This window comes from Procambarus clarkii, chromosome 57, assembly GCF_040958095.1.
Source record: "Procambarus clarkii isolate CNS0578487 chromosome 57, FALCON_Pclarkii_2.0, whole genome shotgun sequence".
Classification (NCBI taxonomy): Eukaryota; Metazoa; Arthropoda; class Malacostraca; order Decapoda; family Cambaridae; genus Procambarus; species Procambarus clarkii.
This window is the reverse complement of record NC_091206.1, coordinates 7721138-7740225: the sequence shown is the minus strand read 5'-3', so window position 1 is coordinate 7740225 and position 19088 is coordinate 7721138. Positions and strand designations below refer to the sequence as shown.

General features: G+C 42.4%; 1 protein-coding gene across 1 annotated transcript; it reads right to left on the bottom strand.

Annotated features, from left to right (window-relative positions):
- Positions 1 to 17558: 17558 nt before the first annotated feature.
- On the bottom strand, positions 17559 to 18098 carry LOC138353303 (eukaryotic translation initiation factor 3 subunit A-like). The gene has a single exon (XM_069306174.1). The coding sequence runs from the start codon at positions 18096 to 18098 to the stop codon at positions 17559 to 17561; it is 540 nt and encodes a 179-aa protein (XP_069162275.1).
- Positions 18099 to 19088: the final 990 nt, after the last annotated feature.

Below are 19088 nucleotides of genomic sequence, written 5' to 3'. Positions count from 1 at the left end.
GTAGTAGTAATAGTAGTAGTAGTAGTAGTAGTAGTAGTAATCATATAATCACTGAAGTAGTACTGCAGTGTTAGAAGTAACATAACAGCAATGTCTAGTACCTCGAGACACCTTCTGCGATCTGGTTCAGCATTTGGTAGTTCCAGCGCCGACCTCCGTCTGGAGCAGGAGGCCGCCTCGTGCAGGCGAGACTAAGCATGCCCAGCCTTTGAACCTCGCTCGGCTGCTGAACCTCGCTGGTGAAGGATGTTTCCTTCATTTTTAGTGATTACTGACCAGACAGGTACAGATCGAGTCTGCTATTAGTGCGGCGGGGGTGCAGGGGGAGAGTTAGGGGGTGGCGCCGGACGTGTGGGGGGAGGGGGGAGGTACTCAACTAGTTATATACACCTAGTTGTGCTTGAGGGGGACTGAGCTTCAGCTCTTTGCACCCCCCGTCTCCCCATATGTTACTTGTCAATCAACCGATGTACAGCTTCCTGAGACCATTGAACTCTAGCTGTGTATGGAGTCTGCCTCCACCACATCACTTCCTAATGCAATCCATTTGTTATATACTCGCACACTGTATACATTCTTTCTGATGTCTGTGTGGCTTAAAATGTATTAAATATTTACTCGTGTCTCCTTGTTCGTATTCTACCCGTACTAAATAATTTTGATTTTATCTACCCTGTCAATTCCTCTGAGAATGTTGTAGGTGGTAATCATGTCTCCCCTAAATCTTCTGTCTTCCGGTAACGCGAGGTTTAATTCCAGTAGCCTTTCCTCTTAACTCATACCTTTCATCTGCGGGACTAGTCTGGAACCTTAACTCTGAACTTTCTCTTCACACAGTTGTACATTGTGTACAACACCTTGAGAAAGGATGTAGGTTACATCAGGAAATTTGTTTTTTAATGAACTTAAACATAAATTGGGTCTTATTTTCATTGATTAACATGCTAGCACTAACCAGTTTGTTGACACTAACCAATATGCTGACACTAACATATATGTTGACACTAACCAACATACTAACACTAACCATACTAACATTACAACATACTAACACTAACCAACATACTAACACTAACCATACTAACATTACAACATACTAACACTAACCAACATACTAACACTAACCATACTAACATTACAACATACTAACACTAACCAACATACTAACACTAACCATACTAACATTACAACATACTAACACTAACCAACATACTAACACTAACCATACTAACATTACAACATACTAACACTAACCAACATACTAACACTAACCATACTAACATTACAACATACTAACACTAACCAACATACTAACACTAACCATACTAACATTACAACATACTAACACTAACCAACATACTAACACTAACCATACTAACATTACAACATACTAACACTAACCATACTAACATTACAACATACTAACACTAACCAACATACTAACACTAACCATACTAACATTACAACATACTAACACTAACCAACATACTAACACTAACCATACTAACATTACAACATACTAACACTAACCAACATACTAACACTAACCATACTAACATTACAACATACTAACACTAACCATACTAACATTACAACATACTAACACTAACCAACATACTAACACTAACCATACTAACATTACAACATACTAACACTAACCAACATGCTAACACTAACCATACTAACATTACAACATACTAACACTAACCAACATACTAACACTAACCATACTAACATTACAACATACTAACACTAACCAACATACTAACACTAACCAACATACAAACACTAACCATACTAACATTACAACATACTAACACTAACCAACATACTAACACTAACCATACTAACATTACAACATACTAATACTAACCAACATACTAACACTAACCATACTAACATTACAACATACTAACACTAACCAACATACTAACACTAACCATACTAACATTACAACATACTAACACTAACCATACTAACATTACAACATACTAACACTAACCAACATACTAACACTAACCATACTAACATTACAACATACTAACACTAACCAACATACTAACACTAACCATACTAACATTACAACATACTAACACTAACCAACATACTAACACTAACCATACTAACATTACAACATACTAACACTAACCAACATACTAACACTAACCATACTAACATTACAACATACTAACACTAACCAACATACTAACACTAACCATACTAACATTACAACATACTAACACTAACCAACATACTAACACTAACCAACATACTAACACTAACCATACTAACATTACAACATACTAACACTAACCAACATACTAACACTAACCATACTAACATTACAACATACTAACACTAACCAACATACTAACATTAACCATACTTACATTACAACATACTAACACTAACCAACATACTAACACTAACCATACTAACATTACAACATACTAACACTAACCAACATACTAACACTAACCATACTAACATTACAACATACTAACACTAACCAACATACTAACACTAACCATACTAACATTACAACATACTAACACTAACCAACATACTAACACTAACCATACTAACATTACAACATACTAATACTAACCAACATACTAACACTAACCATACTAACATTGCAACATACTAATACTAACCAACATACTAACACTAACCATACTAACATTACAACATACTAACACTAACCAACATACTAACACTAACCATACTAACATTACAACATACTAACACTAACCAACATACTAACACTAACCATACTAACATTACAACATACTAACACTAACCAACATACTAACACTAACCATACTAACATTACAACATACTAACACTAACCAACATACTAACACTAACCATACTAACATTACAACATACTAACACTAACCAACATACTAACACTAACCATACTAACATTACAACATACTAACACTAACCAACATACTAACACTAACCATACTAACATTACAACATACTAACACTAACCAACATACTAACACTAACCATACTAACATTACAACATACTAACACTAACCAACATACTAACACTAACCATACTAACATTACAACATACTAACACTAACCAACATACTAACACTAACCATACTAACATTACAACATACTAACACTAACCATACTAACATTACAACATACTAACACTAACCAACATACTAACACTAACCATACTAACATTACAACATACTAACACTAACCAACATACAAGTAATGAATCAAAACCATTCTGATTTCCGAAACAAAGTCTCCGATCATGATGCATCACACACTTGTGAACAGAAAACTTAACAAGAAGTGACTGTTGAACAAGGTGAACATGTGATTGGTAATGAACAAGAACTCACCAATGAACACGAGTTGAATAAGAAGCAGACAGAAGACCCCCAGCTCGAGCACACACAGCACCACCCCTGTGGCAGGTAACCCACTACGGGCTCACCATAGCCCGTGCTACCTGGAACTTGTTCCGAGTAGCTGAATCTATAACAACAACCACCAGCTCTACAGAATCTTAAGAATTCTACGATAGAATTCTTACGAATTCTTAGAATTCTAAGAATTCTTAGAATTCTACGATAAGTTGATTATATACACCACAGGATGCTGTCCGAGTAGCATCTAGCACGCATGATAGCAAGATCCCAGTAGCCTCTAGCACGCATGATAGCAAGATCCCAGTAGCCTCTTGCACACATGATAGCAAGATCCCAGTAGCCTCTAGCACGCATGATAGCAAGATCCCAGTAGCCTCTAGCACGCATGATAGCAAGACCCCAGTAGCCTCTAGCACACATGATAGCAAGATCCCAGTAGCCTCTAGCACGCATGATAGCAAGATCCCAGTAGCCTCTAGCACACATGATAGCAAGATCCCAGTAGCCTCTAGCACGCATGATAGCAAGATCCCAGTAGCCTCTAGTACGCATGATAACAAGATCCCAGTAGCCTCTTGCACGCATGATAGCAAGATCCCAGTAGCCTCTAGCACGCATGATAGCAAGATCCCAGTAGCCTCTAGCACACATGATAGCAAGATCCCAGTAGCCTCTAGCACGCATGATAGCAAGATCCCAGTAGCCTCTAGTACGCATGATAGCAAGATCCCAGTAGCCTCTTGCACGCATGATAGCAAGATCCCAGTAGCCTCTTGCACGCATGATAGCAAGACCCCAGTAGCCTCTTGCACGCATGATAGCAAGATCCCAGTAGCTCATGCACGCATGATAGCACGATCCCAGTAGCTCTTGCACGCATGATAGCAAGATCCCAGTAGCCTCTTGCACGCATGATAGCAAGATCCCAGTAGCCTCTTGCACGCATGATAGCAAGATCCTTACGTTTTGCCTCAATTACATTCTATGCGAAAACACCAATTCTATATTACAATACGTTACTTATATAATGAACATTATATTACATTACATTATAATGTAATTACATCATTACGATACTTCTACGTGGACGTAAACGACTGTTAGTGAATGTTAACTAGACATCAACATACAATCAGTTAATATCTTTATCACATTGGTTGACATATATCGCTGGAAACACAAACCGAAACTGTCTTTATTTTCCGCTTGTTACAACTTGTAATAAAGTTGTTACATCTTGGCTTAACGTGTTTATGACGTATTAGAACGTTGTTACAACTTGCTATATTGGTTGTTATAACTGGTTAGGAGAACTTGTTCGAACGTTGCACCAAGGTCGTAGTTTCGGTGTGTGTTTGGCGGGATCGCTCGACAGGTGAGCTGATGTGAGCTAAACCATCAACTCATCCAACAGTGGATGGACGGTAGAACGACGGACTCGTTTCATGCAGGTCGGAGTTCACTCCCCGACCGTTAAGTGGTTGGGCCCCGTTCCACCACCCCCCCCCCCTTCCCCCAGTCGCATCCCAAATCCTTATCTTGATCCCTTCCAAGTGCTATATAGTCGTAATGGCTTGGTGTTTTCCCCTGATAATTCTTTCCCTTTTCCTACAGTAAAAAGGTGTTGGAATCATCACCACCACCATCACCACCATCACCACCATCACCACCATCACCATCACCACCATCACCACCATCACCATCACCACCATCATCACCATCACCACCACCATTACCACCATCACCACCACCATCACCACCATCACCACCACCACCATCACCACCATCACCACCATCACCATCACCACCATCACCACCATCACCACCACCACCATCATCACCATCACCACCACCATTACCACCATCACCATCACCACCACCACCACCACCACCACCACGCCAAGAGAGAGAGAGAGAGGGGAAGACCATCCTCTAAGCCATTTAACCCGTACAAAAGCTAAGTGTTGAGGATAATTAGCATAGTCCTTATAAGTCAGCCGGTTGCCCACAGCCATGTGAAAAAAAAGCTAACCTACCCTGTCACTATAACTTATTTACGGATAACTCGACCGGGAGAAAAGGGAACCAGGGAAGAGATGGTGAGTGGGTGGGGGTAGTTCATGGTCTTGATTTACGACAATTGGTTAAATTCACCCCACTGTTTCATATACCATTTAACTGGTATTAATGCTTACATACAAACACCTCAAACCAGTCTAACAATCGCCCAGGGACATGAGATTATAAATAATAGCGGATTTGGCCCCTCTGAATGAACGATGCTCTACCGTAAGGCATCGTTCACTACAAGCTCTCCTCGTAATAACTTTAAGCTTACGCAATTTTCTCGAAGGCGACAATAATAAAGTGAAAATTAGTGAAGCTGTCAGCGACGCATGCGCAGAGGGAACCGCGTTCGTCTTTTGTTTAACTCGAGACCATTATGGGCCTGTCCACCCACCAGTGAGATTTATCACCTCTCCCCTCCTCTTCTCTCTCTCTCTCTCTCTCTCTCTCTCTCTCTCTCTCTCTCTCTCTCTCTCTCTCTCTCTCTCTCTCTCTCTCTCTCTCTCTCTCTCTCTCTCTCTCTTCCATATCCATCTAAAATGTGTTCCTCCTCAGAAGACAACAAACATGGAGGACGTCGGCCAATTCCACAACTAAATTCTGGAAATATTTACTCACCTTCGCCTTAAAATTGCTGAAGTGAGGTCCGCACACCAGGTTAACAGTCTTCACTTACGATCAGCACTTAGTAACGAGCAGCTCTTGTTAACGAGCAGCACCTGGCAACGAGCAACACGCGGTAACGAGCAGCGCCCGTTAACATGCAAAACCTGGAATTAAACAATATCAGATAACGAGCAACATCATCATACTACACACACACACACCATACCACTCACACCATACCACACGCACACACACACACACACACCATACCACTCACACCATACCACACGCACACACACACACACACCACCATAAATCACACACACACACCACCATCAGAGCACATATCTGAACAATAATGAACAAGTCTCAAGAAAGTGTTGATTGGGCGAGTCAGCAGAAGGTTGAGCTCAGTTGTATTGTTCGTTGCCAGAAGCTCTCAAAAGCCTTGTTTGGCCGGAACTTCTTGACACCCTCCTGGAACAAGTGTCTCACGGACTGGAGACCTTCCTGCTCCCTCGAGGTGTAATTGAGATACAAGTGTAATGAAAGTTCACATGACGAGGCGCGGCCTTAAACTCACACATCTGCCAATCCTGTCTCCTCAACTCATCTCCATACCTGCTGCTCTACGAACACGGGAACTATTTATTTTTAGTTGCCATGTGGTTTCTTGCTTTTTGGTCAAGTTCTCCGTTTATATTTTTACATATATACGCGCACGTACATACACACACACACACACACGTACATATAAACACATGAAAGTACAGGTAAAACTTTAACTCCGTTTAATGAAGGCAACACGCTTAATGTGCTACGAATGCCAGAGTGTAATTTCTTAATTAACCAGGTCCTGCTGTGCATTGTGCGCGCCTCCTCCTCCTCCTCCTCCTCCTCCTCCCATCACCGGAACAAGACCCCTGGTCAGTGTTGTAAATTATAGCCATGTTGGCAACCCTGTTCTTGTGGCCAAGGTCACGAGGGGTCACTACTCTGAGGGGGGGAGGGAGGGAGAAAGCGGGAGAGAGAGAGAGAGAGAGAGAGAGAGAGAGAGAGAGAGAGAGAGAGAGAGAGAGAGAGAGAGAGAGAGAGAGAGAGAGGGGGGGGGGGAGTGAGTGTGTTCTCACCTAGTTCTACTTACCTAGTTGTGCTTGCGGGGGTTGAGCTCTGGCTCTTTGGTCCGCCCCTCAACCGTCAATCAACTGGTGTATAGGTTTCTGAGCCTACTGCGTTCTATCATATCTACATTTGAAACTATGTATGGAGTCAGCCTCCACCATATCACTTCCTTGTGCATTCCATCTACTAACTACTCTGACACTGAAAAAGTTCTTTCTAATGTCCCTGTGGCTCATTTGGGTACTCTTCAACCTGTGTCCCCTTGTTCGTGTACCACCTGTGTTAAATTGTCCATCCTTGTCTACCCTGTCAATTTCCCCTAATAATAATTTTTGTATGTGGTGATCATGTCTCCCCGAGCTCTTCTGTCTTCCAGCGACGTGAGGTACATTTCACGCAGCCTTTCCTCGTAACTCATGTCTCTTAGTTCTGGGATTAGCCTAGTGGCATACCTCTGAAATTTTTCCAGTTTCGTCTTGTGCTTAACAAGGTACGGGCTCCATGCTGGGGCCGCATACTCCAGGATTGGCCTTCCCCTGTGTGTGTGTTTGTGTGTGTGTGTTTGTGTGTGTGTGTGTGTGTGTGTGTGTGTGTGTGTGTGTGTGTGTGTGTGTGTGTGTGTGTGTGTGTGTGTGTGTGTGTGTATCTATACGTTCGCCTTTCGTAATAAAGGTGAAGATCATATGCATTTGCATATTGCTGTGGCCTCTGAGTACTCACCCTTCACCTCACACCGCAGGTTTGAATAATGTACTTGGGAGGTTACGAACTGGACCTAATGGGAACTTATTGTGCTCGATAAGTTAGGCCTTTGTACCCACAGGCCATAACGATAAAGGTTTGAGTACTGTACACATTAGCTGGTGTTGATACGCTTACAAGGGTGACCATATCGTACACCAAGGGCTATAGTTACCGAGCTCGGAAGTAAATGTATTCTACCTGATAGATGTTCAGCTTCGACCCCTTCGTCACCCGGGAAGGGGGGGGGGAATGGGACGATAATTGCTCGTTAGCTAAGGTGAAAAGGTCGCTAGTTCAGAATTCAAGGTCTAGAATCGATGTCATGTATATAAAATGAACCTAATGTCGCTTAGAAAGCGCGCCTCCTTGCTCATCGTTATTACAGGAGGCTCCACGCTAGCGTCATTACAGGAGACCTGGACCATTCTCAATCGACTTGAGAATGGTCCAGGACGGACCGAAACGTCGTCGTCCCTTCAACTTCTAGTGTGTGGTCTGGTCAACATACTTCAGCCACGTTATTGTGACTCATCGCCTACTCATTACAGGAGGCTCCACACTAGTGTCATTACGGGAGGCTCCACACTAGCATCATTACAAGAGGCTCCAGTCTCTGTATCTGTCATACCAGTTCTTCCCACACTTCCTCTGAAGGGACCTTCTAAAATATCAGAGTTTGTAATTTTGCAACTTATATGTGCATTTCCTTTGTACATAGACTACTAAATACTTACCACACATGATGTGGAAGGGTTTTCCAGCCCCGGCCCCACTGGACGTTGGGAAGGTGCCCAGTCCAACATTGGGTATGAAAAAGTTGTCCAGCCCCACACAGGATGAGGGAGTTATCACAGGATGAGGAAGGAGGAGAGGGGTGTGCCCAGCCCCACACAGGATGAAGGAGTTACGATACTGGAAGACAGAAGAGTAAGGTGAGACATGATCACTACCTAGAAAATCCTCTGGGGTATTGACAGGGTAGATAAGGATAAACTATTCAATACTGGTGGTACGCGAACAAGGGGACACAGGTGGGAACTGAGTACGCAAATGAGCCACAGAGACGTTATAAACAACTTTTTCAGTGTCAGAGTAGTTAACAGGTGGAATGCATTAGGCAGTGATGTGGTGGAGGCTGGCTCCATACACAGTTTCAAATGTAGATATGATAGAGCCCAGTAGGCTCAGGAATCTGTACACCAGTTGATTGACTGTTGAGAGGCGGGACCAAAGAGCCAAAGCTCAACCCCAGCAAGTACAATTAGGTGAGTTATCACAGGATGTGGAGGGGGAGGGGTGGACGCGCCCAGTCCCACACAGGATGTGGACAAAAGCGAAAATGTCCAATAAATAAATAAACTTTACTTGGAGTAAAACCTGCATTTGCCTCGGGTCGTCAGCTCAGGTATGCTCCAATAATTTATTTGTTTTTAATGTGTCCATAATTTATTTTCTATTAATAATTTCGGTAATATATGTTGTATTAGTGATCTAAATTATTGATATTGCAATAGTGATTCCAATCATTTAAGTTGTTTTAGGAATTCCGTGAATTTATATCCAAAACATTCTTCATTGCCCTTTGTTGTTTATTAGAATTGACGTTTTGATTATATTCTAGTAATCCTTTATCGTCTCTTCTACTGCTGTCTAATTAACCTAATGGTCGAACTGTAGATTTCATATCGCGCTGACGGAAGAAACCCCTTTGCACTTTCTTTATGCTTGCGGTTAGTTTCGTGTAAACTTAGCAACAACACACACACACACACACACACACACACACACACACACACACACACACACACACCAGGCGCGGGAAGGCATCAATGTTTCCACTACAGTAGCCATCTTTCCCCCCAGAGGTCCCCAGGCGGAAAAAGCCTTATTGGTTTTTAATGAAATCCTTCAAACTCGATTACAAAAGCATGAAAAGTTTTTGTGTGGCCGTGGGAGGGGGGAGGGTTGTGGGAGGGATTGGGAGTGGAGGGTCATGGGAGGGGAATGGGAGAGGGGAGGGTCGTGGGAGAGGGGCGTCCCTGACTGGCAGAGATGAGGGAAACCAGAAAATTGAGAAGCAATATGATACAATGGAAGATACAGAAAAGGAAGAGTAAGTGAGAGAGAGAAAAAGAAAGCAAGTGGGAGAGAGAGAAATAAGAGTAAGCAAATGTAACGGATGAACGTAGTAGAATGAAACAAAATGTTAACGAAATACAAAGCAGAAAAATAGACGAAATGAAAGATAGCTTTTAAAATAGAAGGCCAAGAAAAAATACCTGGAGAGAGGAAAAAAGATAATTATGTATAAATAAAATACAGATTCAAATTTTAAAAGTAACGAGGAATAAGCGCACAAAGATAAACACAGGGATGGATGGAGACAAGAGGATTGAGGCATAAAAGAAAAAGAGAATCACAAAGGCGGGAAAAAAGAAGAATCAGTGTGGCAGAAAGAATTGAAAGTTAGTGTTAAAACACAGGAAGAGGACGGCCGATAGATTGAACGAGGTAGATGGGTAGAGGTAGAAGTAGACGGCGGGATGTGGAGAGGAAAGGGAAAGAAAATGGAAAGGAAGATTCAGATGGACGCCAGGAAACTTATAATATATATATATAACATAGATAAAATGGAGAAGACGCAACTAAATCAAATGTCTTAAGGATTTTTCCTTTTGTCTTCTTTTAGGATTTATGAGTATATAATAATACAAGCACACTATTGTATTAATATTGTAGTCATTAAATGTACACAATCAGATTGCAGATTATACAATCTTTAGATTAACAACATTTAAATTATAAAAAAAATAGTCCCCTCCCCGACCGTTCAAGTGGTTGAGCACCATTCCTTTCCCTGTCCCATCCCAAATCCTTATCCTGATACTTTCCCAGTGCTATATAGTCTTAATGGCTTGGCGCTTTCTCCTGATAGTTCCCTTCCCTTCCCTCCCAATTTCTCATAGGCAAGATGTGTGCTTAGGATGTAGCAGACCAAGCGCAGCACGAGGGCTGGACTTGGTCTGCTTGGTTTCAGTGGTCGTTGAAATGTCAAATTTCCTTCCCAACATGTTAGTTTCCTCTCATACCTGCCCCGGCTGCATCAGATGAGGTCTTGTTATCATTATCGTCTGTGTTTTCTCAGCCACCAGTGTACCAGGCACTAGCCTAACTCAGGTAGAAATTCCTGCAAGTCTGTGATTAATAACCCTCGTTGTAGTTCATATTTCTTCTTTTGCAAATGTAAATGTTAGAGTGCAGTTATCAGCACAGGCTTGAGCTTCGCGGATGAAGAGTAGTAGATAGTTAAAGTAGATATTCCACAATTAGGGGCTAAGCACTATCTTGTGGTGTGTGCTGGCACCAATTGAGTGACTTTCAGATTCTCCTCCATTGAGGAGTAAATCTAGAGTCTGTTCTTGAAGGTAATCCCTTATTAGCTGTAAGATGGAGCCTGAGATACCTAGGGTTTGAGGCTTTGCTAAAAGTCCAAGGTGCCGTACCTGACTGAAGGCACTCGAAACACAGCTGATCCTTGAGTCATCCAGTGACGATGTCATTTAGTGGAAGTCAGAAGGCAGATTAGCAGAATGACAACCCCCTCAAACAATATTGGGGGTACGTTGTTAGATTGAGATTAATGTCTCAAAGATTTTGCCTCACTCAATGGTCTTCTTTTTGTATCCTGACACAATAATTTTCTTCTTCCATAAGAAGGGTCAGATTCCTTGAGCTAGGCAGAACTGTCAGAGCTGAGTGAGAAGGGAAGCCAACAGGTCTCTCACAACTGTGTAATAGTCTCGGGCCAACCTTATCCGGCAGTGAGGCAGTGGGAGGGACCGGATTTAAGGACGGGGCGGACTTCATCCAGTTTATTAACCACTGCAGACAGCTTTAACAGTGTTTGGATCAAGTTGTAGAGATTATCTGCCAGTAGGTTGGCTTCTTCATGGTTGCTGGTTGCAACAATCGGATTATTGCTGAAACTGTCTTTAGACGAGTGTCTCTGCCAGTCTTTGACTTTGACTTTGGATACAAATAGACTTTGGATCCAATTCTTCCTGACGTAAATTTTATTCTTGTTTTTTTAGTTCCATTTGGCGACAAGCTCGTCTGTGAATATTCCTGTTGTGAGCAGAAGGATTCCTTTTATACCTCTTCCAGTTTTTTCACCTTAATTGAAACCAGGCATAACAAACTAATCCATAGCTTATCAGAACGCTTGGTCACATTCCTACCAATGAAAATTACAGACATACACTTTCTCTCTCTCTCTCTCTCTCTCTCTCTCTCTCTCTCTCTCTCTCTCTCTCTCTCTCTCTCTCTCTCTCTCTCTCTCTCTCTCTCTCTCTCCTTCCCCTGCCACTGTCTTTCTCTCACTCTCTCTCTTTCCATTTCTGTCTCTCTCAGTTTCTTTAGCTAAAAAAATCCATCATCTCCACTTATCCAGACTGGACGACAATCCTCTCATCTTGTTCAAATCTGGCATACCTTCCATGTCCCCTGGAAGCTGCTTTGGCCCCGGCCCCGACAGGCCAGCCGCTGTCCACCCGTGTTTGGACGGTTAATTAGAGGTAATCAAGCCTGCAGGCGGCCCACATATATCTAGCGCAGCCGTCGCCACCTGGACAGGTGTAGCCAGGTATGCAGCACAGCTGTAAATTGGACCCAAGATGGAGAAGGAAACAAAGGGATGGAGTTAAAACAAGTGAGAGGAGGAGGAGGAAGATAACGAAGAAAGGTAAGGACGCCTGCGTGATGATGTTTAAGTTCTTAGCGGGTAAAGGAGATATCAAAGCTGTCCTGTAGGTCTAATGTTACATCGAAAGTCCACATGTTACTGAGTATTCCTCTGATAGCTCGCCTGTGTTCGACTCAGAAAAATACATAAATGTCTCTTTAATACATTTTGATTTCTCATAATTTTCTTTCATTTTTGTCTCATTTGCCAGAATTATCTCAAGTTAGACGTTCGAGCCGATGGTAAACATTCGAGCTCAAACACAACATCTTTTCCCACGCACACAATACATCACCGACAACTGATAAAGCGATGTTTATTATAAAAAGCTTCAGCTGCTATATTACATTTTGTTCGTAATACAGTGCAACGGACTTGCTCCGTTGCACTGGAGGACTTGCTCCGTTACACTGAAGGACTTGTTCCGTTACACTGGAGGACTTGCTCCGTTGCACTGAAGGACTTGCTCCGTTACACTGAAGGACTTGCTCCGTTACACTGGAGCACTTGAGAGATATTCAGCTGAACATGTACGGAGACCAACGCTGAGACATCATGAAATAAGAGCAAATCAAACATCCGAACCAATCATGCATTCGCGACCAATTTCCGACCGTTTAATAGACTTGTCACTCAGATTTTCTTTATTGAACATTCCCGCATTTAAATATGCAACGGAATTACTTTATTAAAGTGTTGAGAGCAACAGATTGTATATGCCATTTGTCCGGAGACGCATCAACACAACGCCACGTCTCATAGCAAGTGTGGTTGTAAAGTACAGCTTTGTATGTGGTAATAAAGTTCAGCTTTATATGTGGTAAGAAGTACAGCTTCATGAATATATGAAGTTGAGGAGAGTTGGGGAGAGACTAACTGAAGTTGGGAGAAATATACTGTAGCTGGGGAAGAGGCAATATATGCAATATGACGGGCACATCACACTTTGTCTCTGACAACCTCATGTTGTTGATGTGATGTTAAATATTGGTGTAGAGACTCGTGCATTGCATCCTCGCTATGTAGACTGCGTGTGCACCCTGTTGTTGATGTTTTAGATTCAGCTTCTGGAGCAACATTTCCATGTAGCACGGGCTTTGGTGAGCCCGTAAAAAGAGTGTGTACTTGCCAAGATGTGCTTTATTAGGTCAATTCTCAGCTCCTAAACCCACCTGTCCAGCCATACTTGGTTGATTAATGATTGTCGACCTTTTCTTTCATCATTTTGTTCTTGTTTTATTATGAAGCTGTTTGTTCGATTGGTGTCAACAAATTTGCGTTGATAAGTTCCTTTTTCGCAACAGTAGCGTTGAAGAAACTTTTCTTTGACATCCGTCCTGTTCATTCGTGTTTAGTTTCCGTCCGTCGCCTCGTACTGTACTATTTCTCATTTTAAATATTGCCTGGTTTTCATTTATGGCATTTCCACTTAATCTCTAATACGCTGTTATATGGTCTTCTAGCGTGATGATGTTGGGTTCTCTTGGTCCTTCACTGTTGCTTCGTCCCCCTTCTTCTGTTGATGATGACTTAGTTCGTCCCCTTCTTCTGTTGATGATGACTTAGTTCGTCCCCTTCTTCTGTTGATGATGACTTAGTTCGTCCCCTTCTTCTGTTGATGATGACTTAGTTCGTCCCCTTCTTCTGTTGATGATGACTTAGTTCGTCCCCTTCTTCTGTTGATGATGACTTAGTTCGTCCCCTTCTTCTGTTGATGATGACTTAGTTCGTCCCCTTCTTCTCTTGATGATGACTTAGTTCGTCCCCTCAGCTCCGACACGAGCCTTGGCGTACAGCTCTCGTCTCTTTTTTTTAGTTTCAGTTTATGCTTTCTTTTATGTTTCTTATTTTTAACATACTTAGGTACTTGATCATTTATACAGGTACTAACGTCTATATAAAATGTCTTATAGTTTGTGTCAAGAGCTAGACAGACAACGTTTTTACGCTGTGACAGCAGTGGGATCACGTTCGGCACGTTCAATTTCCTGCGAGATTGGCATCCCAGGTGAGAGCTACGTACTATGGAAGGTTTATACCTTGTCTTAGAAGCTTCCGTCAAGGTTCTCGGAGGCTTCCTAAACGTTTGTCAGATTTATGGATGTTGAGGAGGTTGTTCTGTTGATGTGTTCGCCTGTTGTCGTGTATTATGTTCTCCTCGACGGAATGTTTTCAAAAGTTGTCACCCAATTGCTCCAGTTACCATTGGGTTTTCTTGTGTGTGTGTGTGTGTGTGTGTGTGTGTGTGTGTGTGTGTGTGTGTGTGTGTGTGTGTGTACATGTATTTGTGTACATGTATTCTTGCATGCGTGAGCGCACTAGCGTGCAAGCGGCGGGTCACGTGTTTTCGTCCATATCCCTACAGATGACCGCCTGTGGTCGTGTAGGTCACTCTGTGTTCCCCATAAAATAGAAGAACAATACAAAAGTATTTAAACAAGAAGGAGACACCAAGAGTTGGTAAAGAGCTTTAGACAAACACGCTCGGCCCGGAGCGAGGCTGGATAGGAGAGGGGTGTGTGGGGATGGGGGTCACAGGATGGCCCTCCGCTCCTGGCGAACACCCGGGCTGAGTAAACGCTCCTGGCGAGCATCCGACCAGGGAGAAAACGTGTTGGTGATGAACCAGCTTCCTCTGCTTAATTGGGTAATTTGCATGAGGTGTGGGAGTCAGCATTGTGAATTCTTTGTGCTCCAAGACAGATAAATAATCGAAAACCAACTCGCATGCATATGCAGTGTTTTGTGACTGCACTTAGTTGAATGAGCTTGCAAGGTCAGAATGCTCCTCCTGAGCCCAGCCTTCCAGCTGTTAGTCATTTAGTGTAATGACTCCCTTTGAATTTATTTTTTTGTTATATTAACATATAGAGCTGTGTATTTAGTTGGGTTCTACCATCTCTCCATATATATATATGTATGTATATATATATATATATATATATATATATATATATATATATATATATATATATGTCATGTATCAACTCCCTATATGATGAAGACGTTCTTGTTAGCATCTGTGACAACCAGGTATTTATAGCTACCATATATGTTCTCTCCTTCAGGGATTCCTTTGGGTCAACAAGTTAATCGATGTCGTTCCTCTATAAACTTTATAAGCCACTATCATGTCTCACCTGTTCCTTCTCTCCTCTCGGAGCTGAGTCTTCTCAGCCTCTCCTCACAGTCATGTCCCTTCATCCCAGGAGGCATGACCAGTAGGTCTTGTGAAAAAGTTACACATCACTGGACTTTTTAAAAATTTTGCGCTGTGCTTCTATCAAATCGTATATGTATATACGATTTGATAGATATCCGTATATCTATATATACGATATAGGTCCGTATATACGTATATACGGCTTTTTATAGGCGTGTATATCTAGACTTCTAAGGGGAGTTGGTTAGGTTTACTACCTAACTAGTGTCAGATTTAAGGCTTTTGGTTATAAGGCTTTTCTGCTCTAAGTCGGGATATATTTCTCAACCTCTTTGTTTTTGTATTTTAGCGGTGATGTAGATGTCTTCATGTCGATCTCTTTCCTTATAATCTTGCATTCAACAAAACTAAAGTCTAGCAACCATCTTCACAGCATCTCTAAAGCTCATCTAACTCTTCTGGCATCATCTCGCAATCCTCATCCATTCTGAGTCTTCTCGTCATTGTAAATTACAAAAATACTCATATATGAACGAATCTGTTTTCGCTGGAAAGCAATTAATTGTGAGGAGAAATGCTAGGCCGGTATGATTATACAGCACATGGGAGGTATAGGAGGATAAAGAGCAGGACCATCAGGGATCGAACGCCGGCCATATAAAAAGCGAGGGCATCGCTGTAACGACCAGATCTTAAAGGATATCAATGACTTTCTTCTGGGGGGCAGTAAAGAAGAAGGAGAGGCATAGGTGAAGGGAAGTTTAGAAGTGGGAAATACAGTGAGAGGTATGAAAGCAGGCGGGCTGTCCGCCTTGCTGACACGATGTGTGGGTGTTGGCAGTTAATCTAAGCTTGCTCTCTCTTTACTCTGGAAGGTCACTGGCATGTTGGGAACAGTTTGGGACCAAGTATTGACCTTCGTGGCACTCTAGTCACCACTTGTCTCCATCCCTGACAGGGGTGGCGCCTGACAGCTGAGTGGACAGCGTTTCGGACCTGGCGTTTCTGCCAGGTAACCGGGGCATCAAGGTGAAAGAACTCTGCACATTTGTTTCCGCCATCTCGGGGATCGATCCCCGGGTCGTAAGATTACGAGTACAAGGCGCTGTTCACTCAGCCACCAGGTCCCTGTATGTTTGCATGTGTGTGTGTGTGTGTGTGTGTGTGTGTGTGTGTGTGTGTGTGTGTGTGTGTGTGTGTGTGTGTGTGTGTGTGTGTGTGTGTGTACTCACCTAATTGTGCTTGCGGGGGTTGAGCTCTGGCTCTTTGGTCCCGCCTCTCAATCGTCAATCAACAGCTGTACAAATTCCTGAGCCTATTGGGCTCTATCATATCTACATTTGAAACTGTGTATGGAGTCAGCCTCCACCACATCACAAATTGAGCATTCCATTTGTCAACCACTGTGACACTAAAAAAGTTCTTTCTAATATCTCTGTGGCTCATTCGGGCACTCAGTGTGTGTCTGTGTGTGTGCGTGCATGTGAATTTAATTGTTGCTTATGCATGAAGACATTCATTCATGTTTGCATGTGAGGATGGACGTGAGAATACGATTCATATTAGTATGTATAAATAAACATGCACACAAACAGGCAAACAAAATAAAAACGTGCAAAAAAAATAGATACAGATGCTTTTAATTCAGAACCCGTTCAGATTACATTAATCAAACTGGAATATAAGAGTCTGTTGTCAGGCCCAGTTTATATCACCATGCGCGACGCATTCCAGCATGCTCCTTACTTATGGTGCGTTCCAGCCAGCGTCTCTCACTCTTGGCTTGTTCCAGCCAGCGTCTCTCACTTTTGGCTTGTTCCAGCCAGCGTCTCTCACTCTTGGCTTGTTCCAGCCACCGTCTCTCACTCTTGGCTTGTTCCAGCCGCCGTCTCTCACTCTTGGCTTGTTCCAGCCACCGTCTCTCACTCTTGGCTTGTTCCAGCCAGCGTCTCTCACTCTTGGCTTGTTCCAGCCACCGTCTCTCACTCTTGGCTTGTTCCAGCCAGCGTCTCTTACTCTTGGCTTGTTCCAGCCAGCGTCTCTTACTCTTGGCTTGTTCCAGCCAGCGTCTCTTACTCTTGGCTTGTTCCAGCCAGCGTCTCTTACTCTTGGCTTGTTCCAGCCAGCGTCTCTTACTCTTGGCTTGTTCCAGCCAGCGTCTCTTACTCTTGGCTTGTTCCAGCCAGAGATGGTTTCCAATCATATGGCTGCCAAGAGTGGAATAAGGTTTCCCCTTTGTTTCCTTATCCATATTAGGACTTATGGAAAGTCCTAATACGACTTTCGATAAGTCCTAATACGACTATATTAGTACGCTGCATCACATTATATATTGGCCGAAAACATCATTACTTTCCTTCCTTCTCACACTTCGTTTGGGTTATTTAGGCCTAAAGGTGCATATGTTAGTTCTTTTCATACGGTGTAAAAAAGGGAGTTTTAAAAATGTTAATTAATTGTATTAAATGGTATAGCTTTGTGCATGGTGTGCCACGGCCATGGTATATTAAGTGCTGTGGTGAAAATTCTAATGACTTTTAATGGGGTTGTTATTTTTTACGCAGCCCGTTAAAGGCAGAGCTCGTTAAATCAGCGGCCGTCCCCTAAACGCATCCATCAATTTGAACGAATTATGTATTAAAAATAGGTTTGCTCTCATATTTAAATTACCATTATTATTATATTAGAGTTCTGTGTATGGTTAGGCGTAGGTTAGGTTAGGTTAGGTTAGGCGTAGGTTAGGTTAGGCGGAGGTTAGGTTAGGTTAGGTTAGGCGTAGGTTAGGTTAGGCGGAGGTTAGGTTAGGTATTTTGATTTTGTTAGCGATTATTTGTCTTTGAAGTACGTGTGTGAAGCTTTTACAGCGTTGCTATTCGAGTAGAGGTCATCAGCGAAGCACTATTCGAGAAAAGTCTAAACGTCATCATTTGTTTGGCGTATGTAAATCATTTTTTCATTCAAATTCAGTAAACTTTGATGGGTAAACTTTATTATATGTAACTGGCTCAACGCAAAAGTAAATTACTTAGGTTAAAGATCGATAGAGTCCAATATTTGAACCCATTATGGGACACTGAAACCTTTCTCCGCTCACTCACCAGCCCGTCCTCCAAACAAAGATCCAAAAGTGATTCCATGCATCCGCCAAACCCCCTGTTTATGAATGAAAAACGGTTTACACACGACTCACAACTGATTTCGTTCGAACACTTCCGGAACAAGTGCTTCACTGAAGAGTTTT